We start from the raw sequence: 25,953 nt of genomic DNA, 5'->3' as shown, positions 1-25,953 counted from the left end.
TTTAAGGAGAAATAAATTACTTAAAAAATATTTTTACTCCTCCTTCCTGCCAGGTCTTCTATTCCATTCTCTTTCCCATTCATAGTGGAGGAAATTATAGTGGGAAATGGAATTCCTTACTCTCAGATGTCACTGTATTTCATCACTCACCTTGCTTACAATTGATAATGGGCTGACACAGGACTCTTTGCCTCTGTGTCCCTCTCAGATCCTGAAATATTTCTGCTCTTCTAAGTAGGCTTCTCTCCTTTGTCTTCTGAACTCTTGAGGTATATGTGTCTTTCACCTCTCTTTTACCAATAGGGTCAAAGGATCTCTGGAAGACACACAGCTCTGGAAAGGGTGTATGAGCAAAGGATGCAGGAAGAAATTGATTGGTAAAGCCAGTCTGGGAATGACACAGCCCTGTAGCCAGCATTTATTGAGCTCCTACTATGCACCAAGCATTGTATGAATCATTCCACATGCATTATTTCATGAAAGCTTCACAGTATTGCTGTGAGGTAGATATTGTTATTATCCTCATTTTATAGGTGAAAAAACTGAGGCTCAGGAAAGTTAAATCATGTGTCTATCTAAGATGATACAGCCAGAAAGTGGTACAACTAGAATCTGAGCCCAAGCAGGTTGCCTCCAGTATCATAATTTAAATCACTATGTTATGCTGCCAGAGGTGTGTGAGTGGTCCAGACCTAGGGAATCTGAATGGGCCATGTCCTAGGCTAAAGACCCTCTACCTGTGGACCATCCTGGGGGTCAAGGATACATTATTAGTGGCATCCCAGTGCCCTCGAGTCCTGCTCAATTACAGACTAGCACCTTCAAGCTTAGGCTAGAGCCCAGTTGGCTATTCTCCAAGGCAATGGGCGGTAGGTTCTAAATTTCCCCCTTTGGCAATGCAGAGACAGATCTTGGGATAGACAAAAGCAGTCTTAAGAGCTCAAATGAGTCCAAAGCAAGGATAGGTTCATTTGAAAAAAGACTCACAATCTAAAAACAGAAAAATGTGTGTCAGGGTATAATTAAAGAGGCAGGCCCGTCTGGAATGGTTTAGTCCTTTCAGATGGGTATTGTTGTAGGTGTTAAATTTATTCTTTGTTTCTTTAGAAATCCATTTATTCACTTATTGCCATCTTTTAGGTGCAATAGTTTGAATGCTCTAGTCCAGAAGCTGGCAAATGCTTTCCGTAAAGGGCTAGGTAGTACATATTTTAGGCTTTGCAGGACGTATGGTCTCTGTCACAACTACTCAACGCTTCCATTGAATCACAAAAGCAGTTATAAACTGTACAGAAATAAGTAGGCGTGGCTAAGTTCCAAAACCACTTTATAAGTCCTGAAATTTGAATTTCATATAATTTTCACATGTTGTGAAATACATTCTTCTTCCGATTTTTTCCAACCATTTAAAAATGTGAAAACAACAAAATGTAAAAACAACTCTTAGCTTGTAGGCTGTACAAAACAGGTGGTGAGCTAGAGTTGACCTCTGGGTCTTGACTTACTGACCTTGGTTATTAGCTTCTAATGCATGTCTTGAACTCCTAACTCACTCTGAAAGTAAGTTAGATACTAGAAGGATTGTACTCGTTTGAAAGCAGATAAACACAAAATAGCCAAGATGGTGACACTATTTCCTACCCCTTATCTACTTTTTCCCATACCCAAATGTCACTTATTCCTTGCTTAATTTCTTATTCTAGGCTGCTTGGTTGGGGCTGAATGTTCTCCTGTTTGTGTATGCCTTCCTGTCATTTGAGAAGGCCGACAAGTACTACTACACAAGACAAATCCTGGGGGTGAGTGTCACAGTTGTGATGTGGGAAATCTCTGTTCTTTTCTTATCTCTGACCCTGGATCCTTTGAGACCCAGTGTCCTGGTTTCCTCTAGAGCTAGCTTTCTTTTTTTGGTATAACTTATTTCAAGTATTGCATGAGACAGTGGTATATTTAAAAATCATTCATTTTTGATGCTCAATATTGCTAATTATCAGAGAAATGCAAATCAAAACTGCAATGAGGTATCAGCTCACACCTGTCAGAATGGCCATCATTCAAAAGTCCACAAACAATAAATGCTGGAGAGGGTGTGGAGAAAAGGGAATCCTCCTACACTGTTGAGGGGAATGTAATTTGGTGCAGCCACTATGGAAAACAGTATGGAGATTCCTCAAAAAACTAAAATTAGAATTACCATATGATCCAGCAATCCCACTCCTGGGCATATATCTGGAGGGAACTCTAATTCAAAAAGATAAATGCACCCAAGTGTTCATAGCAGCACTATTTACAATAGCCAAGACATGGAAGCAAGCTAGTCCATAGACAGATGAATGAGTAAAGATGTGGTGTATATATATACACACACACAATGGAATACTACTCAGCCATAAAAAAGAATGAAATGATGCCATTTGCAACCACATAGATGGACTTAGAGATAATCATACTAAATAAAGTAAGTCCGACAGACAAAGACAAATATCAAATGATATCACTTATATGTGGAATCTTAAAAAAAATGAGACAAATGAACTTATTTATAAAATAGAAACAGACTCACAGATATAGAAAACAAGCTTATGATTGCCAAAGGGGAAAGAGAGAGGGAGGGAGGGAGGGATAAATTAGGAGTTTGAGATTAGCAGATAGAAACTAATATATATAAAATAAATAAACAATGAGGTTCTAATGTATAACGCAGGGAACTATATTCAATGTCTTATAATAACCTATAATGAAAAAGAATATGAAAAAGAACATATATATATATAAAACTGAATCACTATGCTGTACACCAGAAACTAACACAACATTGTAAATCAACTATACTTCAATAAAAACGATTATTCATTTTTTAAAATCTGAAGTTCAAATTTAGCTGGGCATCCTGTATTTTTTTTCACTAAATGTGACAGCTTTATCCAGGGCATACTCCCTGAACCTAATAATGAAAACACACAGTAAAGAAAATATTAAGCAATCTGCAAACTGGTTTCCACAGAAACTCAAGTGCCCCTACAGGGAGGGTGTGAGGGGAAGGCCAACTGGACAGTAGTCCTGCCCCAGTCCACACTTTAACCAAAGCAGCCTTTATCTGTCTTACGGACTCCTGCTTATAATTTTAAGAATGAGTTTGGTTGAAAGCAAATAAATAGCTTGAAAACCATCACTGTGGACTGATCCCACAGAAAAATACTTATCAAACAAGTGGGGTACTTCCTGGGGTGGGTAGTCTGTGGAGTGGATGGCATTGCAGAATTCAAAGTTTACAAAAAGGTGGGGATACAGTCAAAGTAACAGGATGGAGAAGGCTGGAGAAGTAGCAGATGAAGGATAGAACAGGAAGGGTAGGGGGTGGGTAGAGCACGTTGATATGGAGGTGAACAGGGAGAAGCCTGGAGGTGAGAATGGTTCTCTCCCGGTCTCATCAATCTGGCCACTGCCTGATTAGTAAAACAAATTTGACTGCTAATGCTAATCAGTTATTCAGTAAAAGGTAAGGGATTTGGAGAATTCACTTTCATCTTGACGGTGCCTCTTTTTGTTAGCTTTCCACAACATCCCACCCAATGTACATGTTTAAAGACAGCTTGTCCTTTTTCAAAACACTTCCTTTCTCTCCATAATCAAAGGATCTATGTTGAGATCACAACTAATTTGAACGTTCTGTTCATGACTTATTTCACCCTGCTGTTTTCCATTTTAAATGTTGATCCTTAATCCTTCTTTGGAAACTTTTAACTCCAAAGGAAGTGTTAATTTGTTTTGAAAATAGCTTTTTATTAAGAGAATGATGCAATAAATGTGACTAGTTATTAAGAACTGAATTGCTTTATGACCAAAAAGTCAGCAGCAGAAAAATGAATCACGCTGATATCCTGTGGACATTTTGTTTTTTAAAATCCTCTCTATAAAAAAATTAATGATAAATAATGCTGCTTTCTAAGAGATCAAATGATACTGAAGTGTAAGGGTAAAATATGAAAATTGCCCTCCCATCCCAGTTCCCCGGAGATAACCACTGTTAGTAGTTTGGCGTGTGTGTCTATAGAGACACATTGACTTATGCACACAAATGCATCAGACATAGAGGTTTTGTTTTTGTTTTTGAGGTGGGTACTATTTATACTTCCTCTTTTATTTCTTGTATACAGTAAAATTTGCTCTTTGGGGTGTTTAGATAAACACATTCAATAGGACACAGTTTTTTATTTTAACCAAAAGATCACATTGGAGATATTGGCTGGAAATTTCTTCCTACACTTACTTAATGCATCTCAGATGTCTTTCCATGTATGTATATAACCATTGATATGCTGGAACCAGCTCATACTAGCTTGCAAAAGCCAGTTGTGTGCATCACTTCCCAACCCTGCATTCAGGGGTGTTCAATAACATCAAGTTGGCACCTTGAAATCTGCCGTGGTGGGAATACTTAGATCATGTAAACTGGCAAATGCTGGAAATCAAGAACCCCCCTCCACCAAAAGCTGGTTGTTAACCATTTACCACCCCATACCACTGCATATAGCTCTCATCCTTTTAAGAACATAACAGCACCCTAATTTATTTAATCATTCTGTAGGGAATTTCTTAAATTTGTGCTTCATCTAGGAAAACACAGAGTTAATTGATTCACTATATAGCAGAGCAAGTAAGTAGCAGAGGAAGGAGTTTAAATCCATAGTCAATGAGGTATTAATGACAGCTGCAATTGAATTACAACAGCAGTTTGTGTTGGTGTTGAAAAGTGAACATAAATTGAGATATTTCAATATGCTGCAACAGGGAAACAAGATTTGCTCTATAAAGAATTCGTCCCTTCCAGATAGCCTCCACAAGAATAGGGAGCTGTCAAGTTCTAGGCCTGTATTTTCAATTCACTTCTCAATTTTAGCTTTAAGGAACCTCTGTGACTCAAATAAGCAAGCTGTGGGAACCAATGTGGAAATGCAGGATCTCAGAGATAAGCAGAGAAAATTGACTCAGGCATAGAACAGACTGTCTCTACCAAAAACAGCCGGAGTGTGACTCAGCAGAGGGAGAAAACACAGGTCATGTGGAAGAGTCAGAAATGGAAAACAGTAGGGCAGCTCTGTTCACTGTACCGCCCGCCATCATCAGCCATGATGGATGCTAGGCAGATCTTGTCCTGCCTTATCAAACCGATGTCACATTGCCTTAGGGTTTAGGTTGGGTGAAAAAATAGTTTTTTGTGCTGAAAAGGTTGTTAGAAAAATGCTGAAAAATGGTTAAGCCTAACTTATATTCTTCGTTTTACCAAGTCGTGACAGGCACGCATGTGAGGCTGGCCAGTCAGCTGAAATGCAACAAAAATTGCCTGGCACCCCTGCTGCCATGAAATTGTCACACTCCATTGTCTACAGTCCCAAGTACATGGAGCTGATGAGGAGACCAGTTGTACAATGGAGGAGAGAAGTCAGAATTAGCTACCATGGAGTTGAACATACTCTGTCCAGCCTATACCTAATCAAGCCTGTTACTGGGCTACATACTTATTTTTTTTAAACACCTTTATTGTGGTATGATTCCTATACAAGAAACTATGCACACTTTAGATGTACAGTTTGATGAATTTTGATAGTTATATACACCAGTGAAACCGCCACCACAATCAAGATAGCTAACATTTCCATCACTCCACAAGAGGTGCAATTTTCAAACTCCCAATTTATCCCTTCCTACCTGCTTGACCCCCTGGTAACCATAAGTTTGTTCTCTAAGTCTGTGAGTCTGTTTCTGTTTTGCTACGTACTTCTTTGAAGCACTGAATCTTTGTCTCCTTTTCTAGCAGCTTCTACTCCTAGATCAGATTGATCTTGATGTATGCTGCCTGGCTAGCCAAGGAAATCAGTTTGAAATTCTGTTCTTAGACATTTTCCCTTTTCAAATCTCTTCCTAAGTTTAAAATTTTTGTTCTGAGGGGTTCATTAGTTTTGATTGCTTTATTCAGTTATTAAAGAGATCTTAAATATAGGTAGTTACTTTTTTATTGTTTTTATGACATGATTATTATATGCTTATAATGACAACATTAGAAGATATAGAAAAGAGAAAAATAGTCACAGTTTGTAATTATACTTCGAAATATAAACTTTCTTTAAAATGCAAGTAAGATATATATGATCTTCAAGATTGTTTTACAAATGACAAACTAAAACTCATCATTGAGTGTATTCAGCAAAATACTCATTGCAAAGTATTGCTTTCATAGAATTTATTTGTTAACATGAAATCATTAAATCTTATTCTCTTTCATATTGATAAATGCATAGTCAAACATTTCCAAACCACTGTCATGAGAATTTTTCAATTCAATATTAAGTTCAGCAAATTTTCTGTCGTTTGTAAACAGAGAGCTGGGACTGATTGTTCAGGTGTCAGACTGGGTCTGGGCTCACCTGCTGGATGAGAAGATAAAGCAGCTGACGGTCTCTTCTCTCTGTTCTAGTCAGCGTTGGCCTGGGCCCGAGCCTCTGCTCGCTGCCTGAATTTTAACAGCATGCTGATCCTGCTTCCCGTGTGTCGAAATCTGCTGTCCTTCTTGAGGGGCACCTGCTCAGTGAGTCCCAACCACTTGTAGGTCAACTTTCACATTAAAGACAAGAGACTCTGAATTCCTCAGTAGGACAGCTCAGCACCAAACCCCTAAGAATGGAAGCCAGAGGTCTCCTTTGGTAACCAAGGGGATGGGTATTGGCACGCTCTATGTAAGACATGTTGGCTACGGGTTAGTAAATTTCACTAAGTTGCCGAGAGACACCTGACCTTGATCATTTTATATGTGTAGTTTTGTAGGAGCACCCTGAGAAAGCAACTGGATCACAACCTCACCTTCCACAAGCTGGTGGCGTATATGATCTGCCTACACACAGGTGACTGAGGCAAACTGAGGCAAACTGCGGGCTCCCCGAGCATTCAGAATGTAGTTTCATTCATCCATTCATATCAACATTTAAAACATAATTGAGGAGGGAGGGAAATAGTTCAGTGGTAGAGCACATGCTTAGCATGCATGAGGTCCTGTGTTCAACCCCCAGTATCTCCATTAAAAAAAAAAGCAGAATCGAACACTTGGTAGTATTTGGCAGGCACTGTTCTAGATCTGTTTTCATGGAATTTATATTCTATTCCTTTGGGAACAGAGAGAGTATGAAAAAGATCTTGATTCTCTCTGCAATCATTATTGGGCATGTTCTGTGGACTAGATCCTCCTTTTGTAATGGGGCATGCCTGCCATGATGTTCCAGAGACACCTCTCACATTCCTTTCCATCTTTCCATTTAGCTATTCACATCATCGCACACCTGTTTAACTTTGAACGATACAGCAGAGGCCGACGGGCCACAGATGGATCCCTTGCTTCCATTCTCTCCAACCGATCTCATCAAGAGAAAAAGGGGGATTCTTGGCTAAATCCCATCCAGTCCCCAAACATGGTGAGTTGACTCAATGGCAAAGCACCTGGGATCTGGTCATGAGCATGGTGTCCTTTGTGGACATTGTGTCAGGCTTAAATTTCTCCCTTCAATAGACAGTGGAGTATGTGACATTCACCAGCATTGCTGGTCTCACTGGAGTGATCATCACAATAGCTCTGATTCTCATGGTGACTTCAGCTATAGAATTTATCCGGAGAAGTTATTTTGAGGTCTTTTGGTATACACACCATCTTTTTGTCATCTACTTCATTGGCTTAGCGATTCACGGCATTGGGTAAGGTCCTCAACCCTCCCCCACCGTTTCATGCCCCAGCCCCTAACTTTGCATAATTCTTTGCCACATACTGTCCTTTTTGCCTGTCTCAGTGGAATTGTCCGAGGTCAAACAGAAGAGAGCATGGGTGAGAGTCATCCTGACAACTGTTCAGAGTTTTTCGAGAAGTGGGATGATCCCAAATTCCACTGCAAGCGTCCTCAATTTGAAGGGCTCCCTGCTGAGGTAAGACCAGGACAAGGATAGACTCTTGTTAGGAGCTGTATTGCTATTGTTGTTATTATTACTCTTATTATAACCATTATTAGCTCAGCCTCGTTCTGGGTCTTATAGAGGATATATCCACAAAGTTTCTACCATCAAGTAACTGGCAACAGGCTAAAGAATTATCATTTGCAGGAGATCCTGGAAAGGAAGGACGAATGGTTATTGCATGTTGTGAGACCCTCTCTAAAGATAATAATGATAGCCTACATTATTAATAGTGTTTACCATGTGCCAGGTTTGCTGTGTAATACAGATTCTCATTTATACATAGCAATAACCTATGAGGTAGACACTTTTTGCCTCCATATTAAAACAAAAGGATTAGGATTCAGAGAGATTAAGTAAACTGTCAAGCTCTCACAGCAAGTAACTAGTGGAGCTGGAATTTGAGCTCAGGCCTTTCGGATTCCAAAGGTTGTGCTTTTGACCACTGGAATGTCCCAAAGCTCAGCTGTGAAAGCCCAGTCAATTTTGGGGGGAAAAGCATTATTTTTTTCAAGCTTTATTGAAGCATACTGACAAATCCAGTCATGAATATTTAAAGTGTACAATGTGATGAATGATATATGTATACTTTGTGAAATGATTACCACTATAAGGTTAATAAACACATTCATCACCTCACATAGTGACCATTTTGTGCGTGTGTGCGTGGTAAGAATGCTTAAGAGCTACTCTCTTAGCAAATTTCAAGTATGCAACACATTATTATTAACTATAGTCACTATGCTGTACATTATTCATTTTATGACTGAAGGCTTGTACCTTTTGACCAGCATCTCTCCATTTCCCCCAACCCCTACCTCCTTCCTACTTTCTGTTTCTGAGTTCAACTTCTTTTCTTTTTTTAAGTATAATTGACTTACAATATTGTATTAGTTTCAAGTGTACAGCATAGTGATTTGATATTTTTATACATTACAAAATGATCACCATAAGTTACCATCTGTCACCATACAGAGTTATTAAAACATTATTGAGTGTATTTGCCATGCTGCACATTATATCCCTGTGACTGATTTTATAACTGAAAGTTTGTACCTTTTAATGTCCCTCACATATTTCACTCATCCCCCTCACCCAGCTCCTCTCTCCATCACCAGTCTCTTCTCTGTATCTATGACTCTGTTTTGTTATGTTTATTCACTTGTTTTGTTTTTTTAGATTCCACATATAAGTGAAATCATATGGTATTTGTCTTTCTCTGACTTATTTCACTTTGCGTAATACCCTCAGAGTCTATCCATGTTGTTGCAAATGGCAAGATTTCATTCTTTTTTATGGCTCAGTAATAGTCCATTATATATATGTACATATATGTATATATGTTATATATGTATGTATATATATTATATATAAAATACATAATTGCATAAACAAGATTATACTGTATAGCACAGGGAAATATATACAAGATCTTATGGTAGCTCACAGAGAAAAAATTGTGACAATGAATATATATATGTTCATGTATAACTGAAAAATTTTGCTCTACACTGGAATTTGACACAACATTGTAAAATGGTTATAAATCAATAAAAAGTGTTTTAAAAAATACATAATTGCATCTTCCTCATCCATTCATCTGTCAATGAACACTTAGATTGCTTCCATATCTTGGTTATTGTAAATAATGATGCAATAAATATAGGGGTACATGTATCTTTTCAAATTAGTATTTTAATTTACTTTGGAAAAATGAAGTTGACCCTTGAACAACTGAGGGGTTACATGTGATAATCCGCAGGCAATTGAAAATCTGTATATAACTTTACAATTGGCCTTCTGTATCTGTGGTTTAGCATCTGTGAACTCAACCAACCACAGATCTTTTAGTAATGTAGTATGTATTTATTGAAAAAACCTGCATATAAGTGGACATGTGCAGTTCAAACCCATGTGGTTCAAGGGTCAACTGTAACCAGAAGTGGAATTGCTAGCTCCTATGGTAGTTTTATTTTTAATTTTTTGAGGAGCTACCATAATGTTTTACATAGTGGCTGTACCAATTTACACTCCTACCAACAGTGCACGAGGATTCCCTTTTCTCTACATTCTTGCCAGCACTTATATGTTGTCTTTTTGAGAATAGCCATTCTGACAAGTGTGAGGTGATATCTCATTGTCGTTTTGATTTGCTTTTCCCTGATGATTTAGTGACATTATGCATATTTTCATGTGTCTGTCGGCCATCTGTATGTCTCTTTTTAAGAAAATGTCTGTTCAGGTCCTTTGCCCACTTTTTAATCAGATTGTTTGTTTTTTTGATGTTGAGTTGTATGAGCTCTTTGTATATTTTGGATATTAGCCCTTTATTGGATATATCATTTGCAAATATCTTCTCCCTTTCAGTAGGCTGTCTTTTCGTTTTGTTGATAGTTTCCTTCATTGTGCAAAAGCTTTTATTTGATATAGTCCCATTTGTCTATTTTTGCTTTTATTTCCCTTGCCTGAGGAGACATATCTAAAAAATATTGCTAAGACTAATGTCAAAGAGCATACTGCCTGTTTTCTTCCAGGAGTTTTATGGTTTCAGATCTTCCATTGGATTCTTTTAATTCATTTTGAGATTATTTTTGTATATGATGTAAGAAAGTAGTCCAGTTTGATTCTTTTGCATATAGCTGTCCAGTTTTCCCAGCACCATTTACTGAAGAGGCTATCATTCTCCCATTGTATATTTTTGCCTTCTTTGTCATAGATTAACTGACCATGTAAGTGTAGGTTTATTTCTGGGCTCTCTCTATTCTGTTCCATTGATATGTTTGTCTGTTTTTGTGCCTGTACCATACTGTTTTGGTTACTGTAGCTTTATAGTATACATTGAAATATGGGAGTGTGATACCTCTAGCTTTGTTCTTTCTCAAAGATTGTTTTGGTTATCCCTGGTCTTTTGTGTTTCCATACATATTTTAGAATTATTTTTTCTAGTTCTGTGAAAAATGCCTTTAGTATTTTGATAGAGATTGCATTGAATCTGTAGATTTCCTTGGGTAGTTCAATCATTTTAACAATAGTAATTCTTCCAGTCCATAAGCATGGTATATCTTCCATGTATTTGTGTCCTCTTTAATTTCTTTTATTGATGTCTTATAGTATTACAAGTACAGTTTTTTACCTCCTTGTTTAGATTTATTCCTAGGTGTTTTATTCTTTTGATGCCATTGTAAATAGGATTGTTTTCTTCATTTTCCTCTCTGATAGTTTGTTATTATTGTATAGAAACACAACAGATTTCTGTATATTAATTTTGTATCCTGCAACATCACTCAATTCATTTATTAGTTCTAATAGTTTTTTGCTGGTGTCTTTATGATTTTCTATATATATTATTACATCATCTGTAAACAGTGACAATTTTACCTCTTTCTTTCCAATCTGGATTCTTTTTATTTATTTTTCTTGTCTGATGGCTGTGGCTAACTAACACTTCCAATACTATGTTGAATAAAAGTGCCATAGGGCATCCTCAGCTTGTTCCTGATCTTAGAGAAAATGCTTTCAGCTTTTCACCAGTGAGTGTGATATTGGCTGTATATTTGTCATATATGGTGTTTATTTTGTTGAGGTATGTTCCCTCCATACCCACTTTGTTGAGAGTTTTTATCATAAATAGATGTTGAATTTTATCAAAAGCTGTCTATTTTTATTCATTCTTTTTTAAAACACCTTTATTGTTGTATGGTTCCTGTAGAGTAAACTACACTATGTCAGGTGTACAATTTGATGAATTTTGATAGCTGTATACACCCATGAAACCACCATGACAATCAAGATAGATAACATTTCCATCACTCCCCAAGAGGTGCAATTTTCGAATTCCTAATTTATCCTTTCCCACCCTCTTTACCCCCTGGTAACTTTAAGTTTAGTCTCTATGTCTGTGAGTCTGCCTCTGTTTTGTAGATAAGTTCATCTGTGTCCTTTTCTTAAGATTCCACATATAAGTGGTATCATATGGCATCAAAAGCTATCTTGTATCTATTGAGCTGATCATATAATTTTTATTCTTCAGTTCGTTAATGTGGTATATCACATTGATTGCTTTTCAGGCATTAAGCCATACTTGCATCCTTAGGATAAGTCCCACTTGATCATAGTGTATGATCCTTTTTAATGTATTGTTGAATTCTGTTCACTAATATTTTGTTGAGATTTTTTGCATGTATGTTTATCAGTGATATTGGCCTGTAATTTTCTTTTTTTGTAGTGCCTTTAGTTTTGGTATCAGAGTGGTGCTGGCCTTGTGAAATGAGTTCAGAATTGTTCCTTCTTCTGTAATTTTTTGGAATAATTTGAGAAAAGTAGGTGCTAACTATTCTTCATGTGTTTGGTAGAATTCACCTATGAAGCTGTCTGGTCCTAGATTTTTGTTTGTTTGGAGTTTTTTAAGTTAGTGATTCAGTTTCACTAGTAGTAATCAGTCTGTTCATATTTTCTATTTTTTCCTGACTCAGTCTTGGGAGATTGTATGTTTCTAGGAATTTATCCATTTCTTCTAGGATGTCCATTTTATTAGCAATTAATAATTGTAATAATCTCTCATGATCCTTTATATTTCTGTGGTGTTAGTTGTGACTTTTCTTCTTTCATTTCTGATTTCATTTATTTGGGCCCACTCTCCTTTTTTCTTGATGAGTCTGGCTAAAGGTTGATCAATTTTGTTTATCTTTTCAAAGAACAAGCTCTTAGTTTCATGGATTTATTTAAGTCTCTAATTTGTTTCCACTCTGATCTTTACTGCTGTTGAGCTCTTTTAGCTTTTGCTTGACTGTAAAACTCTTTACCTCTTCTTCAAATCTGAATGATAGCCTTGTCAGGTAGAGTATTCTTTTTTGGGGGGGGGGTAATTAGGTTTATTTTACTTATTTTTAGAGGAGGTACTGGCCCAGGACCTTGTGCATGTTAAGCGTATACTCTACCATTTGAGCTATACCCTCCACCCAGGCAGAGTATTGTTGATTGTAGATTTTTTTCCTTTCATCACTTTGAATATACAGTGCCACTCCCTTCTGGCCTGCAAAGTTTCTGCTGAAAAGTTAGCTGCTAGTCTTATGGGAGTTCTCTTGTATATAACTATTTCCTTTTCCCTTGCTGCTTTTAAGAGTCTCTCTTTATCTTTAATTTTTGCCATATTAATTGTAATGTGTCTTGGTGTGGACCTCTTTGAGTTCATCTTATTTGGGATTCTCTGTGCCTCCTGGACCTGGATATCGGCTTCCTTCCCTAGGTTAGGGAAGTTTTCAGCTATTATTTCTTCAAATAAGTTCTCTGCCCTTTTCTCTTTCTCTTCTGGGATCCCTATAATGTGAATGCTAGCATGCTTGATGTGGCCCCAGAGGTCTCAAGCTCTCCTCATTTTTTAAAATTATTTTTTCTGTTCAGCTTCAGTGATTTCCATTACTCTGTCTTGCAGTTCACTGATCTGTTCCTCTGTATCATCTAATATACTGTTGATTACTTCTAGTGTATTTTTTGTTTTATTTATTTAATTTCAGCTCTGTTTGGCTCTTCTTTTGTTAAAATGTCTCACTGTGTTCATTTTTTCTTCTGAGTTTGTTGAGCATCTTTATGATCATTACCTTGAACTCTTTATCAGATAGATTACTTATCTCCGTTTTGCTTTATTCTTCTGGGGTGTTGTCTTGTTTGTTCATCTGGAACATATTCCTCTGTCTCCTCATTTTGCCTAATGATCTGTGTTTATTTCTATGTATAAGGTAGGTCAGTTACACTTCCTGATCTTGGAGAAGTGATCTTATATAGGAGACATACTATGGGGCCCAGTAGCACACTCCCTTCTGGTCACCAGAGGTATATACTATATGGCACCCTCCTGCCATGCGAGCTGCATAGGCTCTTCTGTTGTGATGAGGCTGACTACTGTGGGCACACTGGTAAGCATGGCTGGCTTCTGGCTGAGTTGGCTGCCAGGACTTGCCTCTTGTGGTAGCTGCCGACCTGCTGGGTAACTGGATCCCTGCATGACTGCCTTCACAGTCTGCAGGTCCTGGGATTGGTGCCAGCCTACTCTTGAGTGGACCAGGTCCCAGTGTGACTGTCTGTGCAGTCTGGCGGGGGGATCCCAGAGTTAGCCCGCTGGTGAGTGGGTAAGCTCCCAGCACTAATAGGCTTGAGGAATGACTCCAAAATGGCACTTGCCAGCATCAGTGTCCTCGTGGTAGCATGAGTTCCCCAAAATGGCTGCCTTCAGGATCTATATCCTAGAGGTTGAGCTCCAGTGGCCTCTTGCCTCTCCAGGAGACTGTAAGATCAGCTGGTAGGTCTGACCCAGGCTCCTTTGAAATTACTACTTCTGCCTTGGGTCCCACAGTGTGTGAGATTTTATGTGTACCTTTAAGAGTGGAGTCTCTATTTCCCACAGCACTCTGGGCCTCCCAGAAGTAAGCCCCACTGGCCTTCAAAATCAAACAGTCTAGGAGCTTGTCTTCCAGGTGCAGGACCCCAGACTGGGGAGCCTGATATGGGGCTCAGATCCCTTGCTCCTTGAGGAGAACCTCTGCAGTTGTAATTATTCTCCCATTTGTGGGTCACCCAGCCAGGGGGATAGGTCACCCAGCCGGGGAGATGGGTCAGCCAGCTAGGGGGATGGGGCTTAACTATACCACGACTCCACCCTTCCTTCCCATCTCATTGTGGTTTTCTCTGTATTTTTAGTTGTGGAAAATCTTTTGTGCTAGTCTTCAGGTCATTCTCATAGATAGTTGCTCTGTAGATAGTTGTAGTTTTGGTGTGCCTGTGGTAGGAGGTGAGACCAGGGTCTTCCTACTCCACGATCTTGGCCACAGCCTGCTGCCTTGTGATTTCATAAAATGTCAACAAGAACCCTCTGAAGGAGGGTCCTCTCCTCAACTCCTGGCTGGGGAACCAGAGGCTTGGGAAGCTTAGTGCCCTATTTTGCCATATGTCATTGACAGAGCCCACACTAGAACCCCCCTCAATTTATTTTTTAAAGCATTCTTAAAGTTGGATTTCTTTGATGTTGTAAGAACATGCTTGGAAAATACTGTCTGAGAGTGGATGATCAAGAAACTGGGTTCCAGGGAATTCAAGGTGTGCCTCAAGGTAATTATCATGGATATTATGCCTTACCTTTGTTTGTTCATAAAATATGTTAGATTGAGGAATAAATAGAAGGGAAAGGTTGACTTGAGGTGCCTCAAAGTGCTCTGAGCATGATTAGTCTTTAAATCATATGCAGAATTAAGAGCAGTAGCTCAGTCTTCATATAGAAAGGTAAAACTGCTTGTTTAAAAATCCTCTAAAGTTGACATTTCAAATCAGTTGGAGAGAAAGATTATTTAGTAATTTTTTTTAGAATAATAAGATAGACATCTAGGAAAAAAGCTGTCTTTTTATTCCACACTTTACAGTAAAATATGGATCAAAGATGCATGGATTAAAGACTTAAATGTTGAAAAAAAAGAAAGAAATTATAAAAGCACCCTAAGACCACATGGGCATTTTTTTCTAATACTGGAGTGTTAGTAAAAATACTCTCTATATAATATTTTTTAAAAGCTTGAAGCCAGAAAAGGAAAGATAATATATATTCATTCAAATTTATTTATTCCTTCTCTCTCCCTTTCTCTTTCTCTCCACACATACATTATGTATAATTTTAATGGCAAAAAAAGCCCATTATAAATAAAGACAGGTGACAAATTACTAAGTGGAAAAGTTTTTACAACTCACAGACCATGAACTAATTTCCTAATATATAAATAACTCATACAAATCAATAAGAAAAAGCTTAACAACCTGATGTTTTAAAAAGATGTAGGCGATATGACCAGAATGACCACAGCAATAAACCTAACGGGTCAGCAAAGATCAAAAGGTTTGCTCACGTGCTATGTTGGTAATGCTCTCATGCATCGCTGGTGAGAATGTAAATCTGTACAACTGCTTGTAAAGGTGATTTGGCAATATTATCAAACTTTAAAATTCTACTTCCAGGAGTTTACTCTAAAATATTTTTGTCTTTGTATTAAACTACACATATTAGGTTGTTCATTGTAGCATTGCTTGATAGAACAAAAGATTGGAAATAAGTGCCCATTAATGGGGGACTAGTTAAATCACAGAACTTTCCTACAATGGCATACTCTGTAGCCACTGAAAAGAAAAAGGTAGCTCTATACCTATTAATATGGACCAGTCTCTAAGATGTTACATGAAAAAAAAGGCAGGGCAGTGTGTATAGTCTGCTACCATTTGTACTTAATCCAATATTATCACTTAAATGCATATTCTCCAAAAAGGATTCACAAAATAATAGCATTGATTTCCTTGGGGAGCTGATGGATGGGAATGGAAGGGAGATTTCCTTTTTATTATATACCCTGTTGTACTTTTGAATTTTGTGACATGTACATGTATTACCTATTTTTTAAAATAATTTTAAAAGGAAATACCTGGTGCATGTTAACAGCACATTTCATTTCTAAAGTCAGAGGAACTTGCAGGCTACGACCAGACACCTTCTGTATTATTTGACCAGTTGGCAGGCAGTCCTTAAATACAGGAAGTTGTAGAGCTTGACTAGCCCCTTACTAGTTAAGGCAATAAATCTCCTGTCTTACCTTACACATTAACTTCTATCTCTTTCCCCTCTATTACCTGAGATAAGGTACGTTTGGCCTATTTGGATGTACACTTAGAACTCAGGGGTTGCTTTGATTGGTCATGTAATACCCCAAGGGAGAGAACACCAGTTTTGCCATCTGTTTGAATGCATTGGTTTCCTTCTTCCATAAACACACACAAAAATAATCTGTTTGCATTCTCCCCATTTAAAAATGATAAAAAGAATATGTTTATTGTAGAAAGTTTGGAAAACACAGAAAAATATTTAGAAGAAAATTAAAATTTCACAGTTTTACCACCTAGAGGTAATAACTGTTTCCCCTTAATCTGTATCATGGATGCTTCAGTCTATTGTCAAATATTCTCCTGAAACATTTGTTTTAAAAAAGCCTAATGGTATCCCATTTTTGTCACTTTTTCCTACATGGTCATTTTTCATGGCCTTGAGGGTATTATGCTAAGTGACATAAGTCAGACGGAAAAAGACAAATGCTGTATGATCTCACTTATATGCGGAATCTACTTGAAAAAAATGAGTTCACAGATACAGAGGACAGATTGATGGTTGCCAGAGACAGGGGTTGTAGGGGAGATAAGGCAAATGGGTAAAGGTAGTCAAAAGGTGTAAATGTCCAGTTATAAAATAAATAAGTCCCAAGGATGTCATGTACAGCCTGATGACTACAATAACACTGTGCTGCCTATTTGAAAGTTGCTAAGAGAGTAGATCTTAAAACTGCTCATCACAAGAAAAAAAAATTTTTGTGACCATTCATGGTGAGAAGGGTTAACTGGACTTATTGCGGTGATCATTTTGCAATATATACAAATATTAAATCATTATGTCGTGCACATGAAACTAAAATGTTATATGTCAATTATATCCCAATACAAAGAAATAAATATTAAGAAAAGATAGTTTGGTACTGGCCAAAAAAACCTGTATGATATGCCAATTTGTCTTCTTTTTCTTAGTAAATAATGGGCCATTAGTATACGCACATACTTTGTGCACACACAACTTAATTATTGCTTTATACTCCATCTCCTAGAAGTAAAATTCCTGGGTCAAAGAGAAGGAATGTTCAAGGCCATTGAGATGTGTTGCCAGATTGCTCTCTGGGAAGATGCTACTTATTTGTACTTCCCCCAGGTGCACATTTGAATATGCTTATTTCCCTGCACCCCAGTTAATGGTGGGCATTATTGTTGAAAGCTATTTTCCAATTTGAGAGGCCAAGATGCTATTTTGTTTTAGTATTCATTTCTCTGATTACTTTCGAAGCTAACATTTTTTTCCCACGTTGTTATTAGCGACTTCATAAATATATTTTTTTTCATATCTTCTGAATTCAGCTGGGGATTTTCTTTCCCAATAAGAAGTAGCATCAAACTGTATTATGTCCACTCTCAGGTTCACTATCCAGTCTATGCCCCTTTCCTCCCCAGAGATACCCAAGGAAGTTATTTGCCTGAAACGGCATAAGAAACCTCATTCTGCACAGTTCCGATGTATCACGCTTAAGCAATTGTGTGAAAAAGAACATGACTTAGCATTACTAGGAAATACATTGTTAGTAGCTATTGTGCATATGGAAGCAACCTGCTACCTTTGAGAAGATCTCAGGGATGGAAAGGCTGTTTTGTTTTGTTTTTTAAAAATATAGACAAGATAAAGTGTATTACTATGTTAGATGTTTTGAGCATTTGAGAAAAGAAGTGACGGATAAATACTGAGTTTAATATATTGTTACTAATAGTGTGTCAGCTACGCACTTTCCTTTTTTTGTTCATTTGGTTTTCAGTCATCTGCTTCTATTTCACATCTACCTTCTCTGTTGATTTTTCAGATTGGACAAGTTGTCCTGAAAGATGGTCTCAGATTCTTAAAATTAAACTTTTAAAAAAATTTTAAGAATGTATATAATATATATTATTACCATGTATTTTATTCCTTTGCTTTTCTCTTGTGTCCTGGTGAGACCGGTAACATTTCAGGAAATGATCTGCTTTATGAGTAACAATTTAGCAAACAAAACCTTTGTAGATTATTTCTTTCTGTTTCCGTCTTCAAATATTGGTGAAATTAGTGGCTTAATAATGATACACATCAGAGAACTCAATAAATATTTATTAAATGAAGGAATGAACTGCTACACAAATAAATCCTAAAGAAGAGCTTAATGTGTGACCTCATTTTTTATTGTCTCTGTGTGCAGTCTTGGAAGTGGATCCTTGCACCAAGCATTCTTTATCTCTTTGAAAGGATCCTTCGATTTTATCGCTCCCAGCAGAAGGTTGTGATTACCAAGGTAAAGAATATGCATTTCCTTCTTGCTATGCAAGGAGTTCTGTTCTTCCTGATTATAGAAATAAGTTGTCACGTTGTCATCTTGAAGGGAATAAAAAAGAACTTGAGGGCAATATACTTAGTTCCTCCAGTGTTGGACAGAACTGGAAAGAGAGGTTTGGCAGAAGTCATCAGCGTGGGTCTTTGTCTGAAGCTGCAAACAGGCAGCCTGCGCAAGCTCTAGCCCACAGAAAGATTTTGTTCGCCTCACACACTGATTGTTTAGAAAGCCGAATTGGTTGCTAACATTTAGAAATCTGGATGGAGGCTTTCACATTTAAAAAAACATGGCATTTCTTGTTGCTTTTCCTTCCTACCCAGTTACAGCATAGAGAATGATATTCAATATCTTGGAATAACCTATACTGGAATATAATCTGAAAAAAAGATGAATCACTGTGCTGTACGCCTGGAACTAACACAATATTGTAAATCAACTGTACTTCCATTTCTAAAGATGGCATTTCTGGCTTCTCTTCAAGAATCAGGCAACCTGATAATGCTGTCTCAGTTCCACAGTGTAACCATTGTCTGGGCTTAGTAACTGCTGCCCCCTTTAGAAAGGACTTATGCTTACAATTCACCGCCATCACCAGCCCTCCAGCTTTACTCATTTACTTTATCTGCCTGCCCCTGTCACCATTTGAATTTGCCTCCTTTGCCCTCTGCTTCATTCATAGGTTGTCATGCACCCATCCAAAGTTGTGGAATTGCAGATGAACAAGTGTGGCTTCAGCATGGAAGTGGGCCAGTATATTTTTGTTAATTGCCCCTCAATCTCTTACCTGGAATGGCATCCTTTTACCCTGACATCTGCTCCGGAGGAAGACTTCTTCTCCATTCATATCCGAGCAGCAGGGGACTGGACAGAAAATCTCATTAGGGCTTTTGAACAACAGGATTCCCCGGTTCCCAGGTAGGTCCCTGAGAGCAGCAGAGACCCAGACCAGAGTGCAGACAGACAGAAAAGAGAAAGCAATTCCTCATTGAACCTTAAGTCTGGTACAATAGAGTATGATTAAAACAAGCAGGCAGCAATCAGCTGTGGAACAACTACGTTTCTGGGAGGATGTTAGATGTTGGGGATGGAAATGAGATTTCACTTGCCCATTGTCTTTTGCCTTCCGCCAGGATTGAGGTGGACGGTCCCTTTGGCACTGCCAGTGAGGATGTTTTCCATTATGAAGTGGCTGTGTTGGTTGGAGCAGGAATTGGGGTTACCCCCTTCGCTTCCATCTTGAAATCCATCTGGTACAAATTCCGGCATGCAGATCACAACCTCAAAACACAAACGGTACACTCTTGAATACCACTTTTTATCTGGTCTGGGCCTGATAGGTCTGTTGCTTTCTTGGGCTAAGCACTTTACAGTTGATAATAGAGTAACCTCTCCCAGGAGTTATGACAGTAAGTGATCACTTCTCTTTGCCAAGGCATCCACTCTACAGACTTACCATAAGAACTGGGTATTCATTTTCAATTTGGAGTTTAAAGTCACCTTGAACCAAAGAGAATGTTGGAGTTCTCTTTCCATGTGGGTAGTTGTCAGACTCTGGATATGGATGCCACCTAGGTTCTGCTGCTCTGTAGATGTGATTTTTCAGGTCACTCTTAGACTTGATCAATAAATACAGTGTATATGTACATAAGCGTGTCATCCTAGTGCACATCGTAAAGGGCACTTAATAAGGTTACGTTCTCTTTTGCTGCTTCCAGATCTATTTCTACTGGATCTGCAGGGAGACGGGTGCCTTTGCCTGGTTCAATGACCTATTGGCTTCCCTGGAACAGGAGATGGAGGAATTAGGCAAAGTGGGTTTTCTAAACTACCGTCTCTTCCTCACTGGATGGGACAGCAACATTGTGAGTTCAGTAACATACTAATTTCCATGTTATAGATGCAAGATGAATGCTAGATGAAAGGTAGTTTATGCTGATTAGAAGTAATTATTTCTTAAGATTTCCCACCTGCTCTCACCTTCACACCCAAATTTAAAAGTGGCTGAAGGAAGAGACAGCTATCAGGACCTGCTTTTTCTAACTTCTTATTTCTCTGACTCCAGGCTGGTCATGCAACATTAAACTTTGACAAGGCCACTGACATCCTGACAGGTCTGAAACAGAAAACCTTCTTTGGGAGACCTATGTGGGACAATGAGTTTTCTGCAGTAGCTGCTGCCCACCCCAAGTAAGTGTGTTCTCTAGTTGGTTGAGCTTCCAAAATTAAGATTTAGGAAAGGTATTACAGTACATTGAACATTCTTGGCGAAAGACCTCTGAGGCTGAAACTATTTGCATGAATCTTAGATTCTTGCTTAAAAATGAGGAAATTTCATCTAAGGTTTCATCCAGTAAGGGCCATGATCTCGTAACTGATGAGAAGACGTTTGCTGCTCCTTAAAGTCCGCATTCAAACAGTAAGGCAAAGAAACTCAGTTCTGGTGGTTTTACCAACTAAAATAGAGAATGGAACAATTCAAATGCATTATCTTGGGCCTTAATGACCCCAACTTAAACTAAAAAGAGTTTGGAGTGTATTAACTGATTAACCAATGACCTGACCTTGGTTTTCTGAGGGGTTTTGAGACATACTAGAGCATACATAAAAGTCTGGTACCACAAAATCAGCCACTCCAATGGCAAGGAGATTAAGCCGATGGTGTTACATAAATTCCTGGAACAAGTTGGCAGGTAAGATCAGTTCAATTCCACCAACATTACTGGTTGCCTTCTGTAGGCTCAGCATACATTCTTCTAAAAGCTTTGGAGGTTGAAAGAGAAATAGGGTATGATTCTTGCCTTCAAAGAATACACATTTTAATAAGCGATGCATACAATCAGCTCAAAGCAAAATGATGCACTCCATGAAACACGCACGTGGACATGAAGCAAAAGAATGTCCATGCCCACATGGGGTGGTCAGGAAAGGCTTCATGAAGGCAGTGGGGAGAACACGTACTGACTCAGATTTGGATGATCCTGGGTTCTGCTGCTAGTTCTGACACTTTCCGGGTCTGGGACCTTGAGCTCGAAAACCCTCTGATCTTTAGAATCCTCATCTGTAAAACGGGGGTTGTATTAGTAAGTGCTGGCTCTACTCACTTGCAGGATTGTCATGAATATTATGCCATATATGAAAAATGCTCTGTAAACTGTAAAGCAGCATATAAGCAAAAGAGATTATGTTAATTATTATGTCAAACTGACCATAGTTGAAGTTGTGAGAAGGGATGAGATTATTAGGAGAGAGAGTGGCAGAGGACAGAGTACTAAGGAATGCTTAAGTATTAAGGAACTAAATGGGGAGAGGGGGCAGTGACTGCTAATGTGTTTGGGGTTTCTTTTTCGGACGATGAAAATGTTCTCGGATTAGATAGTGGTGATGGTTGTACAACTTTGTGGTTATACTGAAAAGCACTACCTGTACACTTTAAAAGGGTAAATGTGTGAATTATGTGTCAAGTAAAATGAGGGGAGAGGAAGGTATGAGGGAAGGAAGGAGAGGGGGACCCAGAGTCTAGTCAGAAAGATTATCCTTGGCAAGAAGAACCACCACGTCTTCAGTGTGAGAAAATTTGTTGTGGAGATAAGTGCACACTGGATGGCTTTAATAGCAGCTGACACATATGCACTTGCTATGTGCTAGGCATCTTTCTAATAGCTTTACATATGTTTTTTGTTTAAACCTCAAAACAACCCTAGGAGGTGGGTACTATTTTTATCCCCATTTTACAGAGGGGAGACATAGAGACACAGAGAGGTTAAGAAACTTGCCTAAAGTCACACAGCTGGGACAAACATCAGAACTGGGATTTAAATCTAGACAGCCTGGCTCCAGAACCTAGCACTGAATCACTACGTGGCACTACATCTCCTGAGCGTCTGTGCTCAAGACCAAGAGAATAAGAAAGGCTGAGTGCTGAGAGTGTTAAGGGCTGGGAGCACATTTGGGGCTTGCAAGTGGAAAAGGTGAGAAAGCTACTGTGACAAACGTGAGAGGGAGTCAACAACTGAATTTAAAACCTTTATTTACTTATTTTTAAAATTTATTTTTATTAGTATTTTGTTTTGGGGGGTAATTAGGTTTATTAATTATTTTTTAAAATTGGAGATACGGGGGATTGAACCCAGGACCTCATGCATGCTAAGCACATGCTCTAACACTGAGCTATTTCACCCCACTCCCAATAGCTGAATTTTTAACGCAAGGTTGTTGAGAGTAGGAGCGGCCTGCCGCGCAGAGGCAGCTTCTCCATTCCCACGGCATTCTAGGCCTACCTTTCTATTCCTGCAGGTCGGCGGTGGGAGTCTTCCTATGTGGACCTCAGACCTTGGCAAAGAGCCTGAGCAAATGCTGTCAACGATACTCCAGTCTGGATCCAAGGAAGGTTCAATTCCACTTCAACAAAGAAAATTTCTGAATTATGGGAATAAGGATGGTAATCTGCATTGTCTCTCCTTTGTATCTTTAACAGTTTACTTGGTCTGGTCAGGTCTGGGCAGCCACTTAAGGACAATAACGTGTTTTTCAAGCCTTGACTCCCTGGCATTCTTTATTGATTGGATTCAACTTCATCATCACTGAGCTTCATGGACTTAAAAACTCCAGAAGTCCCAATAATTGCAAAGCCCATGGATCCTTTCTTGGGAAGACAATTGCAAATCCTTTTGGAATGCCTTGATTGCAGCAAGGTAGCAGAGGTGCTTGACAGTTATACAACTTAACGCCAGGTGATTTTGTTGATTCCAAGTGTTATTGTTTCCCGGGCTCTGGGTCACATTCTCCCCTACCTCCCACCCTCAAAGAAGATTTCTGAGTAGGGTGATTTTTTTAAAATAAAAATTTATTAACGACTTAATGACAACACAATAATAAGCATAAATAGGAAAACAACAAACATAAAATTACCAAGAACTCAATCCCTATATAACACCATGTACGTTCTTACCACTGTTAAACATAAGTCTTATCCAGTGTGAACAGCAATTTATGCTTTACCTATTTTTGCTTGTCAAAAAATGAAGGATTTTCTTCTTTGCTTAATGAATGAATCTTTTGTTACTTTATCTAGGCTGTCCATTTGGGAAAGAAAATCTTGAAAGTATGCTAATCTTAATTGAAATTGCATTATAATGGAGAGTAAGCTATGTTGTCATTAGCTTGCATTGTTCTGTTGGAAATAATTGTGAAAACTTGAAGTCCCACCTTAGGATGATTATTTAGTCAACAAGGGCTCTTTACTGCCATTTTTATTAAGCGGTTTATTAATGTTTAGTCTTGAAAAAAGATAATTTAAAATTTTGACATGTTTTTTGCTCCTATCTACCTATTCACTAAGAAATCATTCACCTAATGACATAAGCAAAATGCCTTTTCTTTCTTCTAGCAAAATGCTTTTTATTTTCTCCCATCTACCTGGCTCCGGGATGTTAGTAGTCACAGTAAATCAGTAGCAGGAAAGACCAGGGCCCTTAAAAGAGGGGAAAAATCCACACTTCATTGTGCCCCAAGACAGTTCAATTCATTAGACTTATAAGAATGAGTCTACTGAATTAACCTTATAGCACCTATTTCTCTACCATTAAGTGAACAAAAATGAATAAATAGTTGTTTTTAAATTATCCAGAAACGTACATGACTTGAAGGATTAGTAAAACCAATTTTTTCAGTCACTAGTCTGAACAAAATAAAGGTAAGTATTGAACTCATGGTAGCTAATTGTATTTCATTTATTAAGTGGACATCAGTAAAAAAAATACCTAATGGATGTTTCCATCGGAATAGATTGGAGTACCTCTGCTGTTGCCAATTTCCTGGATTTCAGCTATCTAAATTAAATAAGGCTTTAGGAAAATGCACAATGGAACCCTGATGATACAGTTCCTAGTAAACAACTGCTGACCAAATGAAAACTTGATCTTCAGTGACTTTGATTTGGAATCTTAGTGTTCCTTGAAACTTATAAGGTCCTAATGAGAAAGGCTTCACTCTTGGTCTTAATGTCTAAATACAGTGACACTTCAAGATATGACTACTGCTAAAATCAATACATCAAGGCCTAGAATGTTCATGGACTAGGCAGAAAAGGTAATGATAATAAATCCTACACACAATCAACACCCAAGCCCGAACTGGGGATGAGCAGGATACCCAGAAAGCTCCTCAGCTGTTTTGAGCAAGTTTTTCTTCCTAAATTGTAATATCAAGTATTTTGTTCAGCAAATTTTTGTTGTAGTAAATGTTTATGTATCAGAGTAGAAAAATCCCTCAGTTTTAATGCCTCTCATAAAATTGATTATCTTTGCATTCTTTTGCTTGGCATGTAAGCAATATGCTATTACATTCTCTAAGCCTACGGCAGGCTTTTAATTCACTTGACCATAATCCTAACGCCGGGGCTAGGACTCTGAGAATATAAATAGGCTCAAGAGTAGTTCCAGTGGAACTTTACTAATTATTAAGGCACCTCTTAACCTCTTGAGGTTGGCCTGATGGGAGAGAAATCATGTTTCTCCTTAATGCCACTATGAGAGAAAGAAGACCAGGCCAGAAGAGCCATAGATTAGAGCTAGTGGCACTAATGATGTTCATACCCATCTGGAAGGAAGCAGGCAGGGGCAGGCCTAATGGGCAGTCTGACTGCTTGTGCTCTATATTTGGTCCTCTTAAAGGAGAAAAATGTAAAATTTTAGAGTTTCTATGTTTTAATTTCCCAGAATAAATTTGGTTATACGGTAGGGCTGTAGATTAGTAATTATCCAGAAGGGAGGATGAAATGTATTTTGTTTGTTTGATTTCTGTTTTTATTTCATCTTGAACATGTGAAAAATTAGTGGCTTTCTTAACTTTTATGGTTGACTACCCAGGCTGAAGTGTTTTAGAAGAGACAGGTAAATGTCAACGGTCTCTAGTGTTGTTGACACACTCGAACCAGTGCTCATATGTCATCTTTGTCTTAACTCTGAACTATGTATGTGAATAGACC

General features: G+C 38.2%; 1 protein-coding gene across 2 annotated transcripts in view; it reads left to right on the top strand.

Annotated features, from left to right (window-relative positions):
• The window catches only part of NOX1 (NADPH oxidase 1), a 129,471-nt gene extending 105,965 nt beyond the window's left edge, over positions 1 to 23,506 (top strand). The window contains exons 2-13 of one of the 2 annotated variants that reach the window (XM_010969679.3): positions 1,704 to 1,799; positions 6,476 to 6,586; positions 6,815 to 6,899; positions 7,312 to 7,463; positions 7,559 to 7,740; positions 7,833 to 7,965; positions 18,837 to 18,929; positions 19,648 to 19,883; positions 20,099 to 20,261; positions 20,684 to 20,830; positions 21,031 to 21,155; positions 23,262 to 23,506. In XM_010969679.3, the coding sequence (XP_010967981.1) occupies positions 6,527 to 6,586; positions 6,815 to 6,899; positions 7,312 to 7,463; positions 7,559 to 7,740; positions 7,833 to 7,965; positions 18,837 to 18,929; positions 19,648 to 19,883; positions 20,099 to 20,261; positions 20,684 to 20,830; positions 21,031 to 21,155; positions 23,262 to 23,388 (1,503 nt within the window). In that variant the 5' untranslated portion in view covers positions 1,704 to 1,799; positions 6,476 to 6,526 and the 3' untranslated portion in view covers positions 23,389 to 23,506. The remainder of the gene's footprint in view (positions 1 to 1,703; positions 1,800 to 6,475; positions 6,587 to 6,814; positions 6,900 to 7,311; positions 7,464 to 7,558; positions 7,741 to 7,832; positions 7,966 to 18,836; positions 18,930 to 19,647; positions 19,884 to 20,098; positions 20,262 to 20,683; positions 20,831 to 21,030; positions 21,156 to 23,261) is intronic. The other variant, XM_074359796.1, reaches the window with a different exon arrangement.
• The last annotated feature ends 2,447 nt before the right edge of the window (positions 23,507 to 25,953 follow it).

This window comes from Camelus bactrianus, chromosome X (genome assembly GCF_048773025.1).
Source record: "Camelus bactrianus isolate YW-2024 breed Bactrian camel chromosome X, ASM4877302v1, whole genome shotgun sequence".
NCBI classification, from domain to species: domain Eukaryota; kingdom Metazoa; phylum Chordata; class Mammalia; order Artiodactyla; family Camelidae; genus Camelus; species Camelus bactrianus.
This window is presented reverse-complemented; position numbering and strand designations above follow the sequence as displayed.